The sequence below is a fragment of the Ailuropoda melanoleuca genome, chromosome X (assembly GCF_002007445.2).
Source record: "Ailuropoda melanoleuca isolate Jingjing chromosome X, ASM200744v2, whole genome shotgun sequence".
NCBI classification, from domain to species: domain Eukaryota; kingdom Metazoa; phylum Chordata; class Mammalia; order Carnivora; family Ursidae; genus Ailuropoda; species Ailuropoda melanoleuca.
The window spans coordinates 100,303,614-100,329,851 of record NC_048238.1 but is presented as its reverse complement, the minus strand read 5'-3'; the positions used below and the strand labels follow the sequence as shown (position 1 = coordinate 100,329,851).

General features: G+C 44.4%; 1 protein-coding gene across 1 annotated transcript in view; it reads right to left on the bottom strand.

Moving 5' to 3' along the window:
- Positions 1–235: 235 nt before the first annotated feature.
- Positions 236–26,238, bottom strand: part of F9 (coagulation factor IX) — a 31,073-nt gene continuing 5,070 nt past the window's right edge. Inside the window, exons 2-8 of the mRNA XM_011226388.3 lie at positions 25,960–26,123; positions 25,732–25,756; positions 21,807–21,920; positions 13,774–13,902; positions 11,159–11,355; positions 2,542–2,656; positions 236–2,049 (exon numbers count right to left, since the gene is read on the bottom strand). Of these exons, the coding sequence (XP_011224690.1) occupies positions 1,502–2,049; positions 2,542–2,656; positions 11,159–11,355; positions 13,774–13,902; positions 21,807–21,920; positions 25,732–25,756; positions 25,960–26,123 (1,292 nt within the window). The 3' untranslated portion in view covers positions 236–1,501. The remainder of the gene's footprint in view (positions 2,050–2,541; positions 2,657–11,158; positions 11,356–13,773; positions 13,903–21,806; positions 21,921–25,731; positions 25,757–25,959; positions 26,124–26,238) is intronic.

The window sequence follows — 26,238 nt, the reverse complement described above, 5'->3', positions numbered from 1 at the left end:
GCAAGAAACGCTTTTTGAGAAATTTGAAAATACATTAATTGGTACTTTTTTTTGAAAGACTAAAGTAAAAAGGTATTAACTAGAAGAACTTGAAAGAAATCAGCAAGAGTGAGGCCTGGCTGGGGGTGAGGAGCTTATGGGGTCAAAGCGGTCCCAAACATGATTTTGTCAGTGGTCTCACATATCATGAAATACAGGATGACCGATTCACATCAACCAAATTCACGAAAAGCTGTGGTATGAACCAGAACGCCAGTTTATTAATTCACAAAGGGAACCATTCGAACACATCAAAGTACTTGTGTAGGCTGGTCAGCAACCCTGTAGACGATTCAGTACGGAAGGCCTGATTATAATCAAACAGTTGCATGGAGGGCATGAAACCAGAAAAGGGGGAGCGAGCCCCCGGCACACCCTTCTCCACTGTGGGGCTATGCTAGTTTAGGAGACACGATGCTTATGTTCTCTGGTCTAGGGCAACTTTTTCCTTAGCCCTGGATGGTATTGGAGACACATTGAGGAATTTTCCTTGAAGACTGTACTAGCTATAGATTGCAAACTGACTGTTTTTCTCTTTCCGTTAACATTTTTTCAGATGGGGGACGAGACACGTGAGTTGATGTCACCCTTCTTATTTACTTCTATCACAACATAATGGCAAGCTCTTAGGGAACTATTCTGATGGGTCATTCCTTCCATGATGTATGTATTTTGATAACATGACTCTCTCAGAGGAACTTCTCCTCCAAGTTCTTCAGGCACCTTACTTTATCCCTGTGCTCTGAAAAGCAAGTCAAAGACCAAACTGAAAGCAAATCTGGGTTTGATAGACATGTATAACTGTGGACAGCAGTAAAACAGTCTGATGTGCCCCTTCCCTCCTTTTATACCACGTAGGGAAAAGGGGGGAGCGAGAGAAAGAGAGAGGGAGGAAGAGAGAAACTGAGTTCGGGATTAGGAAACGGAAGAGAAAGAGGAAGCAGGAATAAAAGTACAGAAAAGGAATTGGTGTTTCCTGGTGAGTTTCAACCTGTCAGTTGCTCCTGTGTTCTTCCTTTATGAGTGCAGTGCTGGCCTTGTCATGAACTAGACCAAATATCCCGGATATAGGTCGAATACATTTTGATGATTTTGGTGGGAGAGGTAAGAAAGATCTGGAACATGCAACGCTGCTAAGGAGGCAGAATCAAAGAGTTGCCCCAGTGGAGAAACTTAATGCCTGACGTGCAAGATGAAAAACTTAACTTCACAGGTTTGTCAAGGGCTGGACCTGTGGGAATGGTCACAATTTCCTATCACAGTACATTTCTCTAGTGATTACATTTTCTACTCTACGTACTCTAGTAAAATAGGAATTCTAGATAGATTTCTCCCCATAAAAAGAAAAAGCAGTATTTATAGAATGTATACGTCAAATCTAAAGAGATAGGCAAGTGGTTAGTAAAGGACCTTGTCCAGTTTCAACCTCAAATATGTCAACCTTGGAAATACATAATTTTCTTTAAGTGAGCTTTGTCTTTTCTTTGATCCAGTTGACATACCGGGACACCTTGGTATATATTCCATATTTTCCTTTCGTTGCACACTCTTCACCCCAGCTAATGATTCCAGTTAAGAAACTGATGCCTTCCACTTCGGTAACATGGGGTCCCCCACTATCTCCCTGGCATGAATCTTTACCTCCCTCATGGAAGCCAGCACAGAACATGTTATTATAGATGGTGAACTTTGTGGAGCGAAGGCATGTGGCTCGGTCAACAAGTGGAACTTTAAGGTACTGAAGAATTGAAGCTGATCTCCCTCTGTGGAAGACTCTCCCCCAGCCACTCACGTAGCCAGATCCAAATTTGAGGAAGATGTTCGTGTATTCCCTGTCAGCAACGCAAATAGGTGTTACATAGCTGTTGAACGTTAAGGGTTCATCCAGTTCCAGAAGGGCGATGTCATGGTTGTACTTATTAATAGTTGCATTGTAGCTGTGGTGAAGAATGGTGCGAATCACATTTCGCTTTTGCTCTGTGTGTTCGCTCACCTGGGTGTTATGTTCACCTACGGAAAATAAATTTCTCTTGAGTAACAGGTAGACTTACACATGAGGAAACCGATCGGCCAAGATTTTCGGCACCCCTGAATTAACTGGCAGCCAAGTGTCAACAATCTCAATCTTATATTGCTAGGATTTTGGAAAAAAATGTAATGAGGGCCAATGCATACATTTCAGACCAAAAACCCATTCGGGACCATCATGGGGCTGGCTTGTTCTCCCGTGCTGGTACAAACCTTACATTGTTTAGGTGGTGATGAATCTACTTGGCATGGGGAAGGCTCAGCCTGTGGGGAAATGCACCCATCTCACAGGGGTACAATTAGGTATGAGCCTTCCCCAAAGCCATGTCCTATCATTAGGGTCCGGAAATATGGCTCGTCTAGCACTAGCGCAACTCACTTCGCAAAGAACTTAGTAGACCTTCGGAAAATATGCACCAATTATATAGAAGATCTAGTGATACTGCAGATTCCTATCCTTGTTTGTTCATTTACCTGCAACCACGGTAATTTTAACGTCAGGCTCAATACAGTGGGCTGCAGTTACCACCCATTTTTCATTGATGATGGAACCGCCACAGAATGCATCAACTTTCCTAGTCAAAAGGACCTGTGGAAACAAAACCATGAAACTTACTACGTAAGGTAATGGATCCAGGACAAAATGAATACAGGTGCTGTTGACAGGAGTGGGCAAAAAAGTTTGATTCTAGATGCTGGCAGAACGGGAGTGTTTCTGGAGAGTGTCAGCTTTGCAGATGCGTTAGTGTTCCTGGAGTGCAATCAAAACAAGCCATTTCTGTAACTCTTGGAGAGAATGTGCAAGGAGAGCCAGGCGGAGCTATAGAGGAGCTGTGCTTACGGCCATTGGGGCAGCAAGGAACAGCAGGACACACGCACTCCTTCCCTTCCCCCCAGCCATAGTCCACTCCCCTTGGCCGGACGTGGAAGCTGCCTCTGTCCTCCCTACCTGTACTGGGGCGAAGTGGACAGAGTGGTTTGAGCCTGGGCATTGGTAGATAAGAGGCCAATCCATTGTTTCATCTGTACATTTATTGTATAACCAGAGTGGACCCTGAACATGTTTACCACCTCAGTCTCTAGATCAACTTGGAGAATTTCACGTCCAGGGTGCCCAAGGGCCTTGAGCCACCTCTCCAGGAAGAAAGCTGAGAAGTATGGACACTAGAGGGCGCACGGAACATTTGCTAAACCCTACGCAGGAGCCGTCGCGCTCTTGGGGACTCATGCCCTTTTACTAAAGCACACCTCGTCTCAGACATGCATCCGTTTCTAAACTAAGGGAAAAGAGTGGTCAATGCCCTTAAGTGTGAGTCCGAGAAGGTCCCTGGTGCATGTTCTAGTGAACGCCTACTAAGTCGTGGACACCAAAGCATGAGCCTCCTGCCTGGAGACCTCTGGGGCTGACTCACTGCGAGCCTCAGACCCCAGTTTCCACTCTTTAGCTTTCTCTCTCATTCTAGCTGTTGCTTTTTATTTTGAAAAATAGTGAAAACATAGGAAAATTCACATAATAATATAATAAACACCCGTGTAGCCACCACCACCCAGACTTAACAGTTTTCTTGATTTTTTTTTGAACATTTCTTGATTGCTTACTATGGACTAATCACTGGGCTAAGTGTTTTATGTGCATTTCATACAACACTCTGTGGAGTGATAGTAACATATCCACTTACATATGAGCAAACCAAGGTTTAGACATGTACATTAACTCCTTTAAGGTCAGTGAAGGATGTACACCCTAGTCTGCCTGGCTTCAGAATCTAGCTTCCTAAGAGCACAGCGTGTCTCCAGCTGTGGTCAGTGGACCAACTGCAGTAGAACCGCCTGGGATGCTTGTAAAATGCAGCTTTGGGGGCCCACAGGAACTTAATTAGAATATTTGGTGGGTGTGACTGGAGGAAATGGAGGTCTTCCAGAAAATCCTTATGCATATAAATTTGAGAAATTCTGTTTCAGAATTTCCAAGGCTTTGTGACCTTTATGTTTTAAAAGTGCTTAGTCCACACAGAACTGGCTACATAATTTGTGGGGCTCAGTGCAAAATGAAAATGTGGGGCCCCTTGTTCAAAAGCCAGGAAAAAACATGCCATTGAAAATACTTAAATACAATTTTTTTTTCTTTCTTCTCTGGTCTCTTGCAATCTATCATAGAGTTTTTATTTTTTTATTATTTGTTTTTTTTTAAAGATTTTATTTTATTTGAGAGAGGGGAGAGAGAGAGCAAGCACGAGTAGGGAGGAGGGGCAGAGGGAGAGGAAGAGGGACAAACAGACTCCCCACCGAGCGGAGAGCCCAACTCGGGGCTCCATCGCAGGACCCCGAAATCACAAACTGAGCGGAAGGCAGATGCTAACCGACTGAGCCAGTCAGGCGCCCCAACTGGTTTTTAATTAAATTTAATTAAATTTATTTTTTTTAAAGTAGGCTCCATGCCCAGCCTGGAGCCCGACATGGGGCTTGAACCCACGACCCTGAGATCAAGACCTGAGCTAAGATCACGAGTCAGATGCTTAACCGACTGAGCCACCCAGGTGCCCCCATGGTGTTTTTTAATGTTACTACTTAATGTCATGCTTTCTCAGGCCTGGGGGCTATTTGTTGGGAGAGTGCAGACACTAACGGGCGCCCAAGAGCTGCACCCTGCAATCTGGCAAGCAAGCACAAACGCTATTGTCTGCCAGGTCCCCTCTCCCACCAGCCCCATGTCGCAGCAAGGGAGGGTAAGTCAATCTGCCCTTGTCTCTGGCCCACTGCAGCAACCGACAGTGGAGGCAGGATTCCCAAGGGATTACAGCTTCCACGCCTCGACCTCCCAGCACATGGCTGCCCCATTGTCTCATCAGACTCGAGTTACAGAACACGAAGCATTAAACTCCAAAGTTGGGACACTTCCAAAAGCAAGGCCTCATGTAGGTGCACTGCTTACAAACTCATGAAGCTGGCCTTGACCCCAGGTGATTTTTATCACTAAGCAACTTGGGGTAACACTGTCCTACGCGAGTCCTAATGGTCACATCTGAATACATCCGTTCAAGTAACTGGAGTTACGAATTCACGTGCAGTGATAGAATGGTGCTTTTCCTCTATATTAGAGGTGACTGGACATCCTCAGCTGAATGGATTGGTTAGGCCAGACTGAATGATATCCACAGCCCCTGGGCACAGAGGCTGTGATGGAGCTAGTCTGACTCCTGCCAAAGATTTGCTGCCTGGAGCTTCTATTCCTTTCTGGTGGGTGGCTGAGAAATATGATTGTGTTTTTTTGAGCCTGAAGAGCATTTTTTTTTTTGCCAATCCCTGATTGGTATTAGAAATTTTAGCAAACTTCTTTGCCAAGAAAAAGCCCTAAAATATATTTGCATTTAAAGATATTACAAATGACTAGATTTTGGAATGTTTGCTTGGCTACCGCAGGATCGCAGCTATGTAAATATGAGCTATTTGGGGATGAGCTGTCTGCTTGGCCAAGGACAAGTTCTTATAAGACATCGCTTTGGAAAATGAGGGGGAAAATGTGAAAGCATATGTTCTGAGCAAGGCATCCAAGTTCTGATCTGTCAACCCTTTTCATGTTTGTCCTATCCTAATAGGAGCCTGTTTTCTCTCTTTCAGACACATACACAGATGCACACCAAACACACCCACACCCATCTACAAAATACACATTCACATCTCTCTTCGGATGCTCTTCATTGATAATGCCAGCCCAGAGTAAGAGCTGTCACCCTGCTCTTCTCTTCCTAAACTTTCCCTTGAATCTGGCCTTTCCCTGTGAGTTTAGTGAACTCTTCCTCTCTCTACGTGGCCACCTCCAGCTTTACAATAACATATTTTTTTCCTGTTTGCATACTCGTTTTCTCATATAAAAAGCAAAACCATTTCTGCAGGATGTACAACTTACTATGCCCACAGGTGTGATTTGCCAGCCATCAGCCCGACTTCATTTTTCTGGGCACAGAGGGGATGCTCATTTTCTTTTTCATTTTTGGTTTTTAATGGTTAACTAAACTTGTCGTTGAAACAGCTTTCATCAGTCCGTCATAGAGAATAATTATCTAAATGTGCTGTCCAAAACAGTTTTGTGGGGCCGAGTGAGTTACATATGTCATGTTTCTCTTCATTGAAACTTTATCATTTGAGGATTACTTTTTCCAGGTAAAGACATGTCTATAGTCTTAGGCCCTTCATATAAAATCTTTCTCCCAGGCCTCCCCCTTTCCAATAAAAAGAAAGAAAGAAAAAGTTCTGATTCATACATATGGTAACTGCATGCTGTCCACCATAGGGGTGTGTCTTCACCCGATGGAAAGGATTGAGTGTGTGTAGTAGCTGAGCGGGTCAAGAGCTCGGGGATCTTTAAGGATAGCTTCAGGCCAAAGCTGAGAAAAGCTGAGACTGGGAAAAACGCTGAGATGTTTTAAAGATTGTTTAGGCCAAGAACAGAATACGGAATAGACAGACTGCTTCTCAAGACATTTTGCTGGTTAAAACAGTTGAATATTGTCCATTGTATAGGATACAACCTAATAAGGTTAAGGAAAGCTTAACCACTTGGCTTCCATTGTATTCCATTTTTTCAATCTGGTAGAATGATCTCCAAATTATTAAATGTAGAATAACGGCTAATACAGAGCTGAGGCCGCGATGAAACAGCAAATAGAAAGACCAGGTACTTCACATTCAAGGCCAGACAGATCCAGACCCAAAACAGAAGAGGCGGGAGGAGCTCTTGGGGCAAGTTGGCGCATGCCCAGAACTATTGGCTGACAAGGTCAAGGGCAAGGGACCAAAACCAGATTAAAGATTTAGAAAGCCAAAACATGGTGTTGCTTTTGCAAATTTCTCTTTTAAGCTGTTGATGAAGGTGGTCTCATAGTATAGGTGTTTTGATTTCCCTTTTTTCTCCAATGTTCAAAGGTTTGCCTGGCTTCCCTATGCAGCTGTATGAAATTTGAGTCTTGTTTTTGTTTTCTACTCTAAGGATAATAGCGACTCTAGGAACTATCCTTTCTGTCCCTGTGTAGTGCGCTTCACCCTCCAGCTTCCTCTCCTGGCTCCTGGAGTGTCCCTGCGGAGACCCTGCACCATCTCCCTGAGCTCTCCAGAGGCTCTGAGCCCCCCGCGGGCCATCTGGAGGGAAAATGAAGGAAACCGGCCTCACTCACGCCGCCCCCCTTCCCCACGGCAGGATAGAGGTCAGGCAAATCCACCTGCGCCTTTGGCCTTAGGAGTGGGGGGTGGGGCTGGCCTTGGCTGGGACCGGAGGGGATTATGGGAATCCCCCGGGGCAGGGGGCCAGCCCAGTGCAGCTTCACCTCGGGCAGGGAAGCTGAAGGGAGAGCTCTCGAATAAGGTAAGGACTGAACAGGGCCACCACCACGCTTGAGCTGGGGGCAAGGTGAACCCTCACTTCTTACGGTCTCAAACCTAATGGAGTGGCAACGGTCCCCCAGCTTGCTCTAGTCTCCCGCCAGATGGACCAAGGCCCTTGACACTCTCCCCACGGGTTTATCAGCCCTCCCCGGCTCTTCACATTAACAGTTCAACAAACAACTGAAGCTGCCGCCCAGAACTGCCCAGCCAACACTGGGGTTGGAGAGGACTTTCTTAACCGGGACCAGAATCTGCTTGCCTGCCTCTAACTTTCACCCCTAAACCCTCAAAGAAAAAGTCGCTGTCTCCCTTCCTCTGTGGCCCGTTAGCTCTTGCATATAGCTACCTCAGTCCTTGTCCTTAGCCCGCTAAACCTTTCCAGCTTGACGCCGTTCATTACTGCAGATGAAAGTGACCTCCCTGTGTTCTTCTTTGTGCAGTTTGTTCACCCAGGTGGTCGCGTTATCCCCTGCTCCCCCACCCTTTCAGGAAGCCTGGGGATTTGGAATCCTTTCTGGGTGATATTCCTAAACCATCTTTCTGGGCCACAGATGTACCGTTTTGGGCACGGAAACCCCAGCTGTGGCTCACCTTCTCTTGATGCCTTGGCGGCAGCAGGTGCACTGCAGTCTAGCCTGCAATCAAACCAAATCTTTCCACCTTGCAGATTAGCGTGGCTGTGGAGCTGGCTCAACCACACAGGAGAGATTCTGCTTTGTTTCATTTCCTGCTTCGTCCTGGAAAGTGACTTTTGTACACCCAGTTTATCTCTTGTTTTTGAAAACCAGTAACCTTTTGTGAGGAAGTGGGTGGAGGTGAGTGTAGAGAGCCAGCCTTTGGGGGAGAAGGAAACAGTGTGGAAGTATGACAGGGTCTTTCTCGAGGACTCTAGAAAGGAGCTCAGCTCTTCACCTTTGACAAAGACGAAAATTTAGTGCTTTTGCCTCTGCAGTCAGTAATCCTATTTCATATGGATGAGGTAGGGAGTGCGCATGTGCAAGAGCGGTCTTGAGCCTTCCAAACAGCTAGGCTTGGAGGGAAAGAGTCAACAGGTGTGCTAACCTCGGAGTGTGCAGTGAGGACATGAAAAGATTTGTTACAACTGCAACCATCATCTAATAGTTTCTTCTTCTTAAAAAAAATAGCTTGCTAGAGTTACTAAAGTTTCTATTAGGAAAGACTTGCATTGTTAAAACATTGGCAAGCATCTGGCTTAAAGGTGGTGGGTGGAGAATGCAGAGATTATGTGACCAAATTGAGATGACTTTATACCCCCCCCTTTTAGCTCTTATTTAAGTGTATTTGCCAATTTCATTTCTGGGTTGACAAGGGGACAATGCTAAGCCCACAACGCGTGCATCCTGGGATAATTTTTAATCCTGTTTTGTTTTTTTAAAAGAGAAGTCATCTTTTAGCTAATAAAACACACCTGGGTTTATGGATTCTCCACTCTAGGGAGTGCTTTCTGTCCCACAACCCCAAGGGAGGTAATTATTATAAAGTAGGATCTTTTGTTCCAACCACCTATCCATGGAAGTTGGATACATAATGAATGAGAATGCATAAGAACGCAAGTAGTAAAATTAGATAGAATTTGATACATGGTTGTTAAAGAGAATGAAAGCGTAATTAGAATGGCTGGATCCAGTAGCGATTGTTCAAAGAAAGGTCAATGGCGATGATTCCTATGAAGAGTCATGAAGGAGAATAGAGATGTGGGTGAGTGAAGGAAGAGGTCATGGTGGATGAGGGAAGCAGTGCTGGTAGGATGCCTAAACAGGGGATAGAGGAGGTATCAAAGAACACACAGTGTATTTTCGTGGATCAAGTCCAACAAATATTCTTAAAAGCAAAGCCAAGGTGGAGCGCCTGAGTGGCTCAGTTAAGTGTCTGCGTCTTCCTCTCTCTCTGCCCCGCCCCCTGCTTGTGCTCTCTCTCTCAAATAAATAAAATCTTAAAAAAAAAAAAAGCAAAGCCACAGTAAAAGAACAGAAGATATAGTCTTGGTGGTGAGGGCCAACCACCCTTCAGTACCATTCTCTACAATGTCTGTGCCGAGCCCTACCTTCCAGGCAAATGTTCAATATCTTTAACACCCATTATATTGGAAAATGTCAGGCATTCTGAAGAATCCTTAATAGATACGTAGTTTCAGAGAATTCCAGTGGTGTTAAACCTGGGACATTTACCTGATCCTGGCTTAAATTGTTACTGGTTTGATGACTGAAAAGGCTTTGAAGCTACTGGTCCATGATGGCAAAAATTCAAACCTCAGTAGAGAAAATATGTTGGACTGATAGCCACAAAATCATATGATTGTGGCTACTAGGGAGTTTTAAATTAGACTAAGCTATTATAAGCCCTGTCCAATAGAACTTGTTGCAATGATGGCAGTGTTCTGTATCTGTGCTGTCCAGTACCGTAGCCACCAGCCATATGTGGCTATTGTGCACTTGACATGTGGCAGGTGTGCCTGAGATGAATTTTTAATTTTAATGACAATTATTTGGATTTAAATAGCTACATGTGGTTAGTAGTTACGTTATTGGACAGCACCACTTCATATAAGGACCAGCCTGGCTCCTGGCCTCGGGGGGGCCCCCTTCTTCTTTCAGATGCAATCACTTAGACTTGAGCCGTTGGGTCAATTACAAGTTTGGCTACAAATCTAGCTCTTGGCTGTTGCCTCAGAAATGTGCACAGGTGATTCTCATGTGTCTACAGATCACACCTGGAGAAATGGGGGACTAGGTACCCTGAGTTTGCTGTTTGGTGTTTGGTTCCTTTGGTGTCTCTGGGGGACAGCATGCACACCTCGAGGGGACTAAGGGTTGTTAGGAAAAGGTCATTTATTACTGTCTCATAAAACCTGAGTCATGAGACCCTTCAGATGTGTATCGGTGGACATATGCTTGGGGGATGATTGCCAGCATGTATCTTGGAGGGTAGAGATAAAGGAAGTTTCCAGAGGCATTTTTCTGTGCTTCAGTAGGTCTGGGGTGTGGCATGGAACTGTGCATTGCCAACAAGTTTTCAGGTGATTCTGATGCTAGCACACTGTGAGCCTTGGACCGAGCCCCTGTTTCAGACCCTGGTTCCACTAACCCAGTTCTTGCTTTACTCCTTCCTACGTGAGTCCTTTAAAAAATCCCTTCAAGGACGCCTGGGTAGCTCAGTCGGTGAAGCGTCTGCCTTTAGCTCGGGTTGTGATCCCAGGGTGCTGGGATCGAGTCCCACACCAGGCTCCCTGCTCAGCGGGGAGTCTGCTTCTCCCTCTACCATTCACCCCTGCTCGTGATCTCTCTATCTCGCTCTCTCCTCTCAAGTAAATAAATCTTTAAAAATACCTTCAAAATAATCCAGTTTCTCTGGGCCTAGAGACTTTCTCTCACCAGTTCTCCCACGAGCTGACGTAGTACCCTGCACCCCAATACCTGTGACCTCACTTCCACGTGTCCCAGTTGCGGTTCTGGAATCCTGCTATGCTTTCCTTGACATCAGACTCTCCTTGACCTTGTATGGTAGCTGTCCCTGGACTTCTCTTTCACTAGCTTCCCACCACTGAGGGTTTCTTCATATTGCTCAGTGTTGAAACTTGCCTAAACCCTTCCCTCACCACAGTAGGCCTGTCTACTGCCGTCGCCTCAGCCCCCACGTGGCCTGTCCCTTGCCCTCTGGGCTCCAGTTTTGACACACCATTAATATAGAGTACCTGCCAAGGGAATTGACCTGGTTTGGCATCTTTTCCACCAACAACTCGAGTGAGGTCGTTGAGCGGTTGGGTGAGGTTCTCGAAATTTTTTTCCACTTCAGTGGAATTTTCATAGTCCATATTGGAAAAAAAAGTTTCAGCACGGGTGCGTGTCGTAGAAATGTGCGGGACAGAAACTCTTCCACATGGAAATGGCACTAGAAACACGGAAAAAAAAATTAGTATTCTGATATTTCCCATTGGCAAGCAGAGTGTGTATTACAGAAATCGAGAATGAGGCCTGTCCTTGTCACTTCTGAGAAGCAGGCCCATCAATATTTTAAAAAGCTAATCAATGAACATAGTCTCAAACTAAAAGGTTAATTGCATTATTTTCATGGAAAGTTTTCAAACCCTTCATGAAAAGAACATTTGGCTCAGGAACCCGTCATCTTCACGGAAATAGAATAGGTGTTCCAGAATCAAATTTTGTAAGAGTTTTATAAAGTCTAATGACTTTGGTTTTTTTTTTTTCTTTACTAAAAACTCTTACTCCCAAGTACTGTCCCTAAATGGGAATCTGATGACTGGTGCCCTGTAACTTTAACTTCAGAATTAGGTAAATGGGACTTCTGCTGCTTATTGTGAGCCAGGCTTTCTTGCGTAGACGAGAATGCCTTCTAGACTCCAAGGTGGATTTAGGGATATGCTGGGAAGAAATCATGACTTAATTATTTAATTTGGTTAAGTATTAACGAAATAAATTACTGGGGCACCTGGCTGACTCTGTTGGAATAGCATGCGACTCTTGATGTCGGAGTGGCGAGCTTGAGCCCCACGTTGGGTGTAGAGATGACTTAAAAAGAAAACCCCTTTAACCAAAGAAATTACTAATATGATTATCATAGCCACATCTGCTTGGGAACTGGCCCACTTTTTACCTTGGGTCTGTTTATTTCCTAAAGACAAGAAACCGTCTCCTGATACATTGGGGACAACCAGAATGAAAATTTGTAGTCAAGCAAAGTCACCTCACATTTCATTTTCATTCTCACTTTCCTTCTAGCCACATTCCCTCTAACAGACATTTCTATAGCAACCGGCTGTGGCAAAGTATCATGAAGACACCATGTGGTTGGGAAAACAGGAAATTAGTTCAAAATACTTATGTATAAATACACATCATCAACAATGGCTAGAGAAAAGGGACCATTACTATCGAAAGACAGCAAAACTTATTTTAGGCTTGGCCTACTTACTCTGTTAAGGATAAGGCTATATTCAAATATAACACTTAATGGTTAGAGGTGGTTCTCAATTTTTTTTTCTTCTAACAGAGAAGGGCTTATAAGGGTTTAGCTACTATGCCATCTGCCTACACTGCAAGTTAGATTTTGAAGGTTAAAACATATAGAGCTTCTTCTCCGGAGCTGGGGTAGCTGTGAAGCTCTGCATGTGAAGAACCAGGCAGAAGGATGGGTGGGGAGGTCCTTGAAGCTTTCGAGACCCTTCGTTTTAGTTGCAGCAGCGTGTATACTCTTGGCTTCTGCTCCTTTCTTTAATTTCCTCTGCCGGGTGCGTTGGTGAGATAGGTATCGAACCCAGTTACAGAGGAATGGTGCATGATTTAATGTACCAATTTAATATCAGGCTTTGAAAATGCAAAAGAGGGGCGCCTGGGTGGCACAGCGGTTGAGCATCTGCCTTCAGCTCAGGGCGTGATCCCGGTGTTATGGGATCGAGCCCCACATCAAGCTCCTCTGCTATGAGCCTGCTTCTTCCTCTCCTACTCCCCCTGCTTGTGTTCCCTCTCTCGCTGGCTGTGTCTATCTCTGTCAAATAAATAAATAAAATCTTTAAAAAAAATGCAAAAGAAATTATATCTAGTTTGCTTCAAAAAAGGCCCCTCATTTATCAAATACAATTGATCCTGCAGTCTTTTTTTTTTAATCAAAGTTTCTATTGCCTTCATTTCAGAGAAGAGCGATAGGAGTGTAGAGTGGAGGGGTTCTGAATGCACCAGTCAGCTGTCAACGTGGTGGCCTGTTTGACATGACTGGGAAACATTGTTTTGTCCACTGCTGTACAGACTGACTGTGTTGGTCAGTCTGGCACAACTTGAAACAGATGGTTGTCGGAGCTATTCTGACGCCAAGCATGTAAACTCAGCCCGACACCCAAGGACAGGAAATAACCTTCGCAGAGTAAGCCGGCCACACCCTGACAGAATCAGGCTTAACATTCGTCATTCCTTGTACTAGAAGCCTATCAGTCAATCATTTATGTATCTTTGATGGCCTGGGATTACTACAGTAATTTGACTCGATGAATTACAAATACACAGAAATCACCCAGATTAATTGCTTCATGATCTGAAAGTCAGAAAAAAAGGGACAGGGAAAAGAATTCAGACTGAAGACAGTTACAGCATTTCTATTTAAAATGATGATGCCATTTGGCAAATTGTCCAATTCAAGCTACTAATCTTTTCTATGATCTCAAAAGGAAGTAGAAACAAATAGGGATTATAGAAGTATGTAGGCTAGTTAAAATGCCCTGAAGGTTCACATATAGATTTGGAGGATGGATCTCCCCAAGTTAAAAAAAAAAAACACAAAACTTATTTAGATTTTGACCTGCTGGTTCGCAAGACCTTTGGTCTTCCGCAAGTTGGTACCCTGCGGTACAGGAACAGACCACCTTGTTGTCGGCGCCCAATTTACAAAACTGCTTGCACCTGCCATTCTTAATGTTGCATGTTACATCTGAAAGAGAGCAAAATCAATAGTAATCGCATCATTCCGCATGCATTGCTCGAGAGTACATGAAACCACTGACTCACGTATAGGTCAAATACGAGCAGAGGGCATTCCGGAGAGAAGCTTGGGAGCCTCGAGCTCAGAGTAGAAGGAAAGATAAAATTCTCAATAAGGCATAAAAATGGCAGCGATGTATTTGATTCAGCATCAACTGAAGGGTTGGATATTCTACTTTCACTAAACCTGGAACTGCAATTTTAAGAAGCTGTTTATTCAAGGATAATGTGTATTCAGAGAAGGCCCTCAAAACTTCCGGGTGAATTTTCACAAAGTGTGTGCACCTGTTTGAACACTAAACCCATCAACGCGTAGGACATTCTCCACATCCCAGAAGCTCTCCCAGCGCCCCCTTCCACCGCTACACTGGTCCTCCTTTCCAAAGTTGCCATCCATTGCCAGATTCTAAGTGGGAGTTTTGTCTGTTCATGAACTTTGTATAAATAGAAGCTCACGCTCTGCAGTGAGAAGCATCCTTTTATCTGTACAGCGGCGGTTCATTTGCACGCTGTGTAGCGTTCCGTTGTGTAAATATTACTGTTTTTATCCATTTTACTGCTGATGAGTATTTGAGTTGAGTTTCCAGTTTTGGGCTCTTAGGTGTAATGCTGTAGCGAACATTCTTAATACATACCTTTTGGTAATACGTGCATGAATACTGGGTATATACTTATGAGCGCAATTATTGGATCATATGTTCAGGTTTAGTAGATACTGCCAAGTAGTTTCCTGAAATACTTGTACAAATTTAAATTCCCAGCATCGGTGTGTGAGAGTTCCAGTTCTTGGACAAATGTATTGCTGGTTTCTTCTCCCACTCTGACTTGCCTTTTTGTCCTAAAATAGTGTAGTTTGCTAACTAGAATTTCATAGGTTTTTTTTTAAAGTTTTATTTATTTTTTAGAGATTTTTATTTATTTATTTATTTGAGAGGGAGAGCACAAGCAGGGGAATGGCAGAGGGAAAGGGAGAAGCAGTCTCCCCACTGAGCAGGGAGCCCGATGTGGGACTCAATCCCAGGACCCCGGGATCACGACCTGAGCTGAAGGCAGACGCTTAACCAACTGAGCCACTCAGGCACTCCCATAGTTTTGTTTTTTGTTTTTTGTTTTTTAAGATTTGTTTAATTATTTTAGAGAGGGGGTTAGAGGGAGAGAAAGAATCTCAAGCAGACTTCCTGGTGAGTGTGGAGCCTGATGCAGGGCTTGATCTCATGACCCCGAAATCATGACCTGTGCTGAAATTGAGAGTTGACACTTAACCGACTGAACCACCCAGGCGCCCCACTGAAGTTCATAGCTTTAATATAATCCAGTTTATCTAAGCACACTTGAAGCTGGCTGAGGTGGGTATATATCAACACAAGAGGATGAAATCAGGTCCTTTAAGGTGGCTAAATGCCAAAGACATTAGTGTGGGCACTGATGAGCATTCTGGTGGCCCACATTTTCTTTACTTCCCTATACAATCTCCCTTATTAATATGAAGTGTTGTTCTTTGTCTCTTGTAATCCTTTTTGTCTTGGGATCAATTTTGTCTGACATTAAGATTGCTTCACCAGTTTCTTTTTGTTAGCATTCACCTGAAAATCTTTTTATGTCCCTTTATTTTAGCCTCCTGGTGTAATTTTATTCTGGGTGTCTCTTTTGTCAACAGCATACAATTCGATTTTTAACTCCAGACTGAAAATTGCCATTAATCCCAATTCACATGAACTCCGACTTCTGATATGTTTGGTTTATTCCTACCATCTTATTTTGTATTTTTTTAAAGATTTTATTTATTTATTTGACAGAGAGAGAGACAGCCAGCAAGAGTGGGAACACAAGCAGGGGGAGTAGGAGAGGAAGAAGCAGGCTCATAGCAGAGGAGCCTGATGTGGGGCTCGATCCCAGGACTCTGGGATCATGCCCTGAGCCGAAGGCAGACGTTCAATGACTGCACCACCCAGGCGCCCCTTATTTTGTATTTTTTAATTACCGTGCTCTCCCTTTGTCTCTCCTATGCAGTCTCAATAACAGGAAGTAGCACGGTTCGGGGCTGGCCAGCTGAGACCTGCTGAGTTAAGAGAAACAGGCTGTCTCTAGAGCAGCACAGGAACACAACGGATAGGAGATGCCTTCCCCCTTACCTAGCTGTTCAACACCAGTACCTCCTTCAAGAGAAATTCTCACTTGTTGGTGTAGTGAGACCATGGAAAGTTTGAGAAAGAGTGCCTATATTAGACACCTGCTATGCGCCACCTTAGTTCCTCTCAGCCTCACGGGTGTCTTTGCCAGCGCTGTGGGCATCCGCTCTGCATTGACTTCTGACCTCATACAGGTGCAGCCTTGGATTGCCTTGGCTCGTATCTGCCCTCTGTGCCTCTCCCCTCTTACCTTGACACTTTCCTGTTGATGCTGAGGCATGGGATGTCGCATCACCTGTGCGGGCCCCCCAGCGAGTACAACCTGGAGATGTGGGGGAGTTAACGGCCCCTCGGCTACACTTCTGACCACTGGGAGAAAGATGCTGATGGACAGATTCTTTCACCACTTCTCCCTTCCCAGATGGACCGTCCTGAGGCCAGTTCCTATGGCTCCTTGGAAAACAGTCCCAGGAGATCCAGCGATCAGTTGCAGATGAGGAGAGATGACTCTCTCTATGACCGGTTCTCCTTTCCTCACTGCCTCATGCCCCTGACCCTGACTCTTGCTCCCTAGGATTGCACACCCTAATAAATAAGCTTGAGCCACAGACTTTTTTTTTTCCTGGGGGAGTCCAGGCTAACAGAATGACTATATGGTTTTGGAGTATATTATGGATTTTTGAGTGTCGGATCTCAATTTTCGAATTCTATTTTACATAGGCTAGCATAGGTTAGTGTAATAATTTGCTCATGCTCCTTATTGCCACTTCAGGAATTAAGGGGAGGCAAATCAATTATTGCCAGGTAGGCAAAGGAACCCATCTGAGCTTTTAACCTGTTCTGCCAATAATCTACTCAGTGCGTGATCCAAAAAGATGGCACCTGGTCCTTTGTATTTTACTTTTAAAAGACCTTTCTCCTTACTCATGATTATATCCCTGGCTCCTTTCATGTTATTGGGTATCATTTTGTTGTTATAAAGCAGTACTAAAGTGTTCAGCCAAATCAAATACCACCTGTATAAGCATGAGAGACTATGGACTCTGAGAAACAAACTGAGGGCTTCAGAGGGGAGGGGGGTGGGGGAATGGGATAGGCTGGTGATGGGTGGTAAGGAGGGCACGTATTGCATGGTGCAATGGGTGTTATACACAACTAATGAATCATGGAACTTTACATCGAAAACCAGGGATGTACTGTATGGTGACTAACATAATATAATAAAAAATATTATTATATATAAAAAAGGAAGTGTTCAGTCAATATGAGATTGTGGTGAGTTAACAGAGGTAGGCGGTAGGTGCAGCCTGGCGTGGTTTAGGGCATGTACAACGGGAATGAATAAACTCAGTGTGGTTTCCCCAATTCTGATTCTGTGTCCTTGGCTAAGTTACTAGACCTGTCTACCATTTTCCTCATTTGATTTTTCTTCATGGCTTGGGTTGTGTGTGCAGTGGGAAATATTGCTGTCCAATCAGCAGTCTTTTGCTCTCAGAGAAAGGACTCAAGGTTCTGGAAATAGAATAGTAGCACAAGGAGTTCCAGGGGGGAGGTCTGTAGTCCAGGATCTAAGGAACAGTCACTATGGGACTCATTCATCATGCTTTACTGAGCATTTAGGCGTCTAGCACTGTGTTGGCTATGGATTCTCCCTGGTCCCGAGGCTGGTCTCTGTGCCTAGAATATCTGTTGAACCTCTCAAAGCATCTGTTCCTGTTCCCCTTCATGTTAACCCAAACACCTCTTTCTAATTCCGCTCATGCTTATGACCAAAGTTATCCTGTTCTGCTTTATTTTCCTCTGCCTTCATCTTGCCTCATATGTTCAGTGATGTGAAAACCAAAGCTCAGACAAAAGATGTTCTGTTTAACAAGCTTACCATAGAATATACTGGTATTCAGCTAAACTCAAGATATTTTCTTTTTTTTTCTCCATTCCACAGAAATGCTCAGTAAATAAGTGTGTGGTGTCTACAACGTGTCAGCAAGGTATAAAAAGTGTTTATGTGCTTGTGATTTTTCTCCTTCCTGTCTTACTGTGGGTATCAGATGCCTCTTGTACTCTCTAGAGGGGACAGGAATGACCCAAGTTCTTACAGACCTTGATCTATCTGGAAAGGCCTCAGACGTGAGGTGTAAATGGGGACATATCGTGGTCATTATTCTAACCACAGGGACACAGTAGCCAATTCATTATTCTTTTAAGTAGAAATCACACCCTGAAGGTTTGTACCTCTTTTTCCCGGAGAGTAGCCTGATAAACACAGGAAGAGGCAAATAACAAAATCGTAACAGTGGAAATCCCCCCTTCTTTTTTTTTTCCAAGACTAGGGTGAGGCAAGAAATTTGGGGCTTCATTGCTCTGTAAACTGTGTTGTCTAGCAGCCTTTGAGGTCAGTCTACAGATCAGTTTGAAGCACCAGCTTAAATGGGAGTTTGTACATGCTTCTGCTTTCCTCTAGTGTCTAAAAAGATTTTTGAGAGAATTCCCGCTTTGTCTCTGAACTAACTGCCCCAAGAGGATTTTTCCCGACCTTGGTCAGGTAGGCTAGGGGAGATCCATGCTCCCTAGAGGCCAGATATGGCAGTAGACGCAGTTGCAAGAGCAGAGCCCTTCCCAAACCATTGTGCAGGGAACCTGAGGGCTGAGGGGGTGGCCGCTGTAGGCTTAACACCTCTGCCCTGTGGCCCACAGCCTCACACGGCTAGCAAACCCTGTTACAGAAGTTTTGTGCTTATATTTACATTCCTTGGGGTAATTCTCCTCCATTCGAGTGCCTTCATTTTAAACTAAAGACATTTTGGAATACTTAATGCTAAACACTATTTTTAAAAAATTGCTCCTAATTTTGTTTTTTTAAAGTAAGCTCTACACCCAACATGGGGCTTGAACTCACGACCCCAGGATCAAGAGTTGCATGCTCTACCGACTGAACCAGCCAGGCACCTTGCTAAATGCCATTTACGATTATGCTCCACTACAGCGTACTCCTCATTTGGAACGGAGACTGATTGAGTTAGTCATTCCCTCAGCTCCAATGGCTATATCATCTAAGCTGATAATGAGTAACTACTCCAAAGATTTCCGTAGGCTTCCCTAAGAGCAGGATCGGATTTATCTATGGAAATCTGAATGGGAAATTAGAACCTTTCAGATGAAAGTAGCCGGGCAGAGATCTTGAGCGAGTTGCCACACCCACAGGAAAGGTAGCCCGGCATTGGTTTGCCCCCATGCTGGGAAATCTGAGGGGATGGGAGCCCAAGCCAGAGGCACCACTTCATCCACCTGCATCCGTTCTTTTCTTCCTCTTTAAATGTTTTTGCCCTGCCACCTTGCCTTTTGTTATCTTCTATTCTTTTTTATCTTTTAGATCTCAAAGGAAGATGATCAGTGGAGCTCTCTTGAGTACCGAAAAATTTCTGAACGACATTACAGATGACTTTTTTTCCTTTCGCTGTAGGACAACCGCAGCTTCCGAGTTTCATTTTGTTTTATGCCTTTTTCATCTGTGTGTCAGGTGGATTGCTAGAAAGTCTTAATAGAGTCCTGCCAATTTTCTACTCTTTGCCCTTAGTCACGTAGCCTGTGCTGTTGAATTCTTTCCCTAGGATTGCATCTCCATTCTTCTGGAGTTTCAGAGAAGACAGAGAATCTGTTATTAGCATGGTGTGCCTTTCACAACCGTAATACCAGTAATCCTGCATCCAGAGATAATAAGCAAGTAGGAGAAGGACATGGGGATATACTACTCCAATGGCCAAAATCCCAGGGGAGAAAAAAATTCTAGGCTATGAGGAGAAAAGATGCACAGTGCTCCTAGATTTGCTATGTAACTCTTTCTTTTTTTTTCCTTTTTAAAAATTTTTTATTATGTTGTTAGTCACCATATAGTACATCATTAGTTTTTGATGTAGTGTTCCCTGAGTCATTGTTTGCCTATAACACCCAGTGCTCCATGCAATACATGCCCTCCTTAATACCCTTGACCAGGCTAGCCCATCCCTCCCAGGCACACTCCCCTCTGAAACCCTCAGTTTGTTTCCCAGAGTCCATAGTCTCTGATGGTTCATCTCCCCCTCTGATTCCCCCCCTTCATTTTTCCTTTCCTTCTCCTACCGATCTCCCTGCTATTCCTTATGTTCCACAAATGAGTGAAACCATATGATAATTGTCTTTCTCTGCTTGGCTTATTTCACTTAGAATAATCCCCTCCAGTTCCATCCATGTCAATGCAAATGGTGGGGATTCATCCTTTCTGATGGCTGAGTAATATTCCATTCTATATATGGACCACATCTTCTTTATCCATTCATCTGTGGAAGGGCATCTCGGGTCCTTCCACAGTTTGGCTATTGTGGACATTGCTGCTATGAACATTGGGGTACACGTGCCCCTTCTTTTTACTACAACTGTATCTTTGGGGTAAATACCCAGTAGTGCAATGGCTGGATCATAGGGTAGCTCTATTTTTAACTTTTTGAGGAACCTCCATACTGTTTTCCAGAGTGGCTGTACTCTTTCAGTGTAATCCATATAGTAAAATTCAGGAGTGAGCTCTGATTTTTGTCAACAAATTTCACATGTGAAGTGGTTAGTATGTGCAGAGAAGTACCTATTTTGTGGAAAATTGGCCTCACCATATCTCAATTCTATGTTTCATTGACTTCCACTGCCTCTGTTGATAATGATTTAGTCATGAGTTCAAGCAATTTTATGGGCTCAGTTTTCTTTGCACTTTGTGGATAGGAGAAGCGTGGGTTTTGGTCAGGCTAACTGAAGTTCAAGTTCTGGCTCAACCATGTATTGCCTCTGTGATTTTGAGCTGTCTGAGCTATAGTTTCCTCATCTGCACAGAATGGAGGTGATAACAGTACGGAGGGCATGTGGTCAGATTGAGGATTAATAAGTGACGGGAGTATCATTGCCATTTAATATTAGCTACCAGATATTATTATTGCTCTTACTATAGTTTCTTGAACTCATCCAGGAAACCAGGACTACAGACCAAATGAATGCTTATAAGCTTTGAAAGTATATGCTTTATAGAATGGAATATTATTCAGCCTTTAAAAAAAAAAAAAAGGAAATCCTGTCACATGCAACAGCACTGATGAACCTGGAGTCCATTACACTAAATGAAACGATCCGGTCACAGAAGGACAAATACTGCAGGATTCTACTTACTTGAGGTGTCTAAAATAGGCAGACACATAGAAACAGAATACAGTTGTGCTTGCCAGGGGCCGAGGGAAGGGGAAATGGGGAGCTGCTATTCAGCAGGTATAAACTTTCAGTTCTGCAAGACGAAGGAGTTCTAGAGATGTGCTGTACAACACAGTGCCTAGAGTGAACCGTGCTGCATTGTACACGTCAGCATTTGTTGAAAGTATAGATCTCCTGGGACACCTGGGTGGCTCCATCAGTTAAGCGTCTGCCTTTGGGTCCGGTCATGATCTCAGGGTCTCGGGATCCAGCCCCACGTGGGGCTCCCTGCTCAGCGGGGAGTCGGCTTCTCCCTCCGCCCCTCCCCTTGCTCATGCTCTCTCCACCACAAGTCAATAAAATAAAATCTTTTAAAAAAGAGTATAGATCTCCTGTTAAGCGTTCTTCACCACAGTAAGAAAATGTTTTTAAGAGAAAATTATGGTACATAAATATTGCATTTCCCAGTTTTATCTGGTTCCACAGGGAAACATGGAACCACGAGTAATGAAAAAATACTCACCTAATTCACAGTTCTTTCCCTCAAATCCAGCTTGACACCAACATTCATAGGAATTAATGTCATCTTTGCAGATGCCGCCATTTAAACATGGATCGGACTCACATTGATCTCCATCTTAGAGACAGGTTAAGAAAGGTGAATTAGCAAATAAACTGCTTAGAATGCCTCTGTGCACAGACTCACGGGGAGGGGAGCCTGATTTGAGGGTCAGAACTGCGGATGCTGCTGCTTATGGGATGCCCCTGTCTTCCTGAGCTTGTTGGGCTCCTACCATCGTCGGAAATTGCTCTGAGGAAGGCATGTATGCAGTTTACGCAACCCAAGGGAAGAGGAAGGGGGAGAGGAAGAAGAATGTCAGAGGTTAGAAATGGACTGTATGAGCACAGTGGGGGAAGGGTTTTCATTCCTTTCTTCTAGAATGACGACAAGTCAGTTCTAAATCAAATCCCCTCCCTTCAACAGGTCTTGCAGAACATGCTGAGATGGGTGGCAGATGGTGCCTCCACTCAGAGAACTGGCAGCCTCCCTCAGCTTGGAGCAAATGCATCTACTTCCTTCGGGGATCATTTAATTTTTTGAAGTATGGTATGCAGTAAGGGTTCGAAACTATGGAAGAGACGCCGGAAGCATCTCTCGCTGCTGGAAGACAGTCTGCTGTCTCTGAGTTAGGCCCCAAATGGTCTAGGTAAAGGGAGAAACAACTTTTCTTTGTAAAATTTTTTTTAAAGTGTTAATTTTTTAAATTTTTATTATCTTTTTAAAAGTTCCTATTTTAATTCTTGTTAGTTGACATATTAGTTCCAGGTGAGAAACTGCTTTTCCCATAAACACTCGAAAAGGGTCTGAAGATCTGCTTTATTTATGTATAGGTTGGCTGTGTTTCCTCTCTCCGTTTCCCGAGGTTTGTACATTCACGGAGGGCTTGAGAGCCTTAGAAGACACCCGTGGTAGGAAACCAGGAGGAAGGAATAGGCAAGAGCGGAACGGTCAGGATGAGAAGGGATCCTTTGAGGCTGGTTTCTGAAAGCTCTTGCTCAATCCATACTTTTAAGGCAGCCGTGGGAGAAAAGAATGAATAGAACCAGAAGGGAGAGGGGTACATACTTTGAGCTAAGAGAAACAGCCCTGAAGAAAAAAAAAAAAATAAGAGCTAGGTTGTCAAGAGTAAGAGGTAAAGATGACCTAAGAGTGAAAGAAAGAGAAAGGGGGGCTATGAGAGAGAAATTTCTCATTCTTGGTCCTACTTTAGAGCAACCCTCCCCCCCCCCAGTGTGAAGGTTGCTTGCCCTCGGGGGAGGAGAGGCTCATCGGTCAGTCTCCGTCAGTAGTAGGCACCCAGCTCCCATTGACTAAGGGCTCCTGTCCCTTTGTCAGAGACAGTCCCTCTCTGGAAAACCTGCGTGTTGTAAAGATTGGACCTTGTCCCCTCTGCCCCTTGATCCAGTGTGCTTTTGCAGAGATAGTTCAATTTGTTCCAATTCTATGAAAACAAAATACGTTATCTCTGGTTTATTATTACTGATGTGCAAACTGGTCTAAAAAACGAGCTACATTTGCACTTTATATTATAGACCAGCAGATCTGAATTATTTAGGATGTTTCACTGAAAGGGTCTGGGCTTGCAGCCAGCTACACAGCAACTCATTTGCTGAGACATATCTTTAAAATGAGTGTCGTTTTATCCTGCATTTAGTCCTCCGTTGGGTGCTTGTCTGTGTGCACTTTGGGCTCAGGCAAAACCAGGGACAGTAGGGGTCAAAGACAACAAGGGATAAGACCTGTCAAGTGAGAGATTCCGGCTGAAGGCTACTAGGGGTGATCATGAGAGCAAGGGCTTGCTCGTTAGAGAAGTTGGGTTCTCTTCTGGGCTCTGTGACTCCCCAACTGGTGACCTTTGGCAAGTCTTTTAGCCTCCCTAAGCCTCAGTGTCCTCTGTAAACTGAGGTTAATAATGCTTTGCTCACTGGGTTGGTGTGTGAGTTAAATATGACAGGCTCTCTGTAAACTGGAAAGTGCTAGACCGATGCTGGCTCATGTGCTTGGACGGTCTTCCTTCTTCAACCAGACTGTCGATAGTAGAGGATAAGGCAGGCGTGAGGGGCCTGCGCCCTGCAGTCTCTGACAGCCCATAGGGTAAGAAATAGCATCGGCTCTTTTGGGGTGGTTAGGAATCTTGGTGCAAGTGAAAAGAGGCAGGGAGTTCTTTTCTTTTTGCTTTTTTGTTCTCGTTTTTGGTGGATGAAGCAGTAGTGACAGAATCGTGGCCCTGAGGTTTCCGAGATATCTTTACCCCAGATACAGTAGACGTGGCCTTTGACCTAGAAGGCAGGGGCTCAGATTCAAAATACGGTGCTTAGGAGGTTCTGACCAACCCCTGCTGGGGAGTGGGGTGGGCAACGAAGGGGTCATGGGAATTTAAATACAGCCAGGATTTTTTGGGGGGGGGAGTGTGGGGGGGTAGAAATTGATTTGCTTTAAAAATCTATCACAAGGGGCACCTGGCTGGTTCAAGTCGGTGGAGTGTGCAACTTTTGATCTCGGGGCTGTGGGTTCGAGCCCCATGTTGGGGGTAGAGGTTACTTGAAAATCTTTAAAAAAATCACAAGATTTCAAGTTTCAAATATAATGGAAATAAAGAATAAAAAGACTCATTTGGACTAACGGTGGGGGAATAACTGAATAGGGAACTGGCCTGCTAGGCTTCATTACTAACAACAAGGAAAGGCCGAGAAAATAAATGTAATGGAGTGGACCTCATCCTCCGTCAGGAGTTAAAAACAAAAGCGGAGAAACTGAGTGAGTGGAGTGTGAACACGTTCCAGAATAGCAAGTGGAACGTAGCACAGGAGCTCCACTAGCTGGAACTCAGTGCACTCGTTGTCTAGGTTCCGTCCCTGTGGATGGTCTTAGATAAGTCAACCTCTGGAACGTATGCTGCCTCAGAATCCCGCTGCTGGATTTTACAGTATTAAAGCTCAGTTGTCACAGAAGTTTTGACTTTTCCTCCTTTTGGTCAATTCATTCCACAAGTGTTTACTCAGTGCTTCTGTACCAGATAGTGTTCGAGGTACCAGGAATACATCAATAAACAAAACACTTGAACACCCCTGCCGATGTGAAGCTTGCATTCTAATGAGGTGGGGAAAAGAGATGATAAACGGTAGAAGTAAGAACACTCATTCTGTGTTACCTCAGGTAGCGAAAAGTGCTGTGAAAAGTAAGGAGGTATCTAAGTGACGGGGTTAAGGGGGGGTAGGCTGAAGTACTAACAGATGATCAAGGTAGGTAGGCTTCATGGAGATGGTGACATTTGGGTGAAGAGCTGAAGCAGATGAGGAAGCGAGCCTAGGGGAACCTGGCAGAAGAGCATTCCATGTTCAAGGAACAGTCCGGTCAGAGAGCAAAGCGGAAGCATGCCTGGAGTGTGCCTGGAACAGCAGGGAGGCCAGGACCGCTGCCCCTCTCCCCTCCCCCAACCCCCCACCCCCGCAGGTGAGGAGGAGAGCAGGAGGAGAGGGTCTGAGGGCCAGTGGAAAGGGAGGGCAGGGGCGATCATGGGGGGCCTTGTAGGCCACCATAAGGAGGGGGACCTCTAAGCAATAAGCATTGAAATCAGTCAGCATTCTCCATTCTCTCCCGGGGACTGCCGACCCCCACTCTGTCCCCAGCTGCAGTCACCTTAGTCTCTCCCTTCCAGCGACCTGGGGAGCACGACGTCTTTTTGAAGCCCTAGGGGGGAGTCAGCTTATCTGCCAGCCGATATCCCCCATGCTGGCGTAAACCTGTCACATGTCACCACTCCGTCTTGGGTAAAAGAGTCGGACCCTTTTGACAGGGTTTAATGTATTGTCTATTTATACAGAGAAACGTTACGTAATTCTCAAATGTTTCCTATACCAACCAGAGGAAAAAATGAATTGCTTACCAACATATTGCTTCCAAAATTCAGTCTATAGAGAAAAAGAGGACAAGTTAGTGGTAGTATTCAAAACATTTTGGATTTGATTCCTTCCCTTTTATAACATTTGTCATACATATGTATGGGTAGACATTTTAAAATTCCAAAGAGAAGTTTCTTTCTTTCTTTTTTTTTTCTCTTTTCATTTTCCGTCCTTTGCGCCACATCTGAAGAGTATTATGTGGAAATACTCACGGTTTTTTCAGTGTTTTCAAAAACCTCTCGAGCTTCTTCAAAACTACACTTTTCTTCCAGACACTCCCTCTCAAGGTTGCCTCGAACAAACTCTTCCAGTTTACCTGAATTATACCTCTTTGGCCGATTCAGAATTTTGGTGGCATTTTCATGATCAAGAAAAACTGAAATTCAAAAGAACTGTCCTTTAGCTTTAGGAAAAAGAAAACACCATGAAAATTAAATACATCTCTTAAGAAAGGCTTCGTTTTTAATCCAAGTAATCCCAAAGCCAATTTA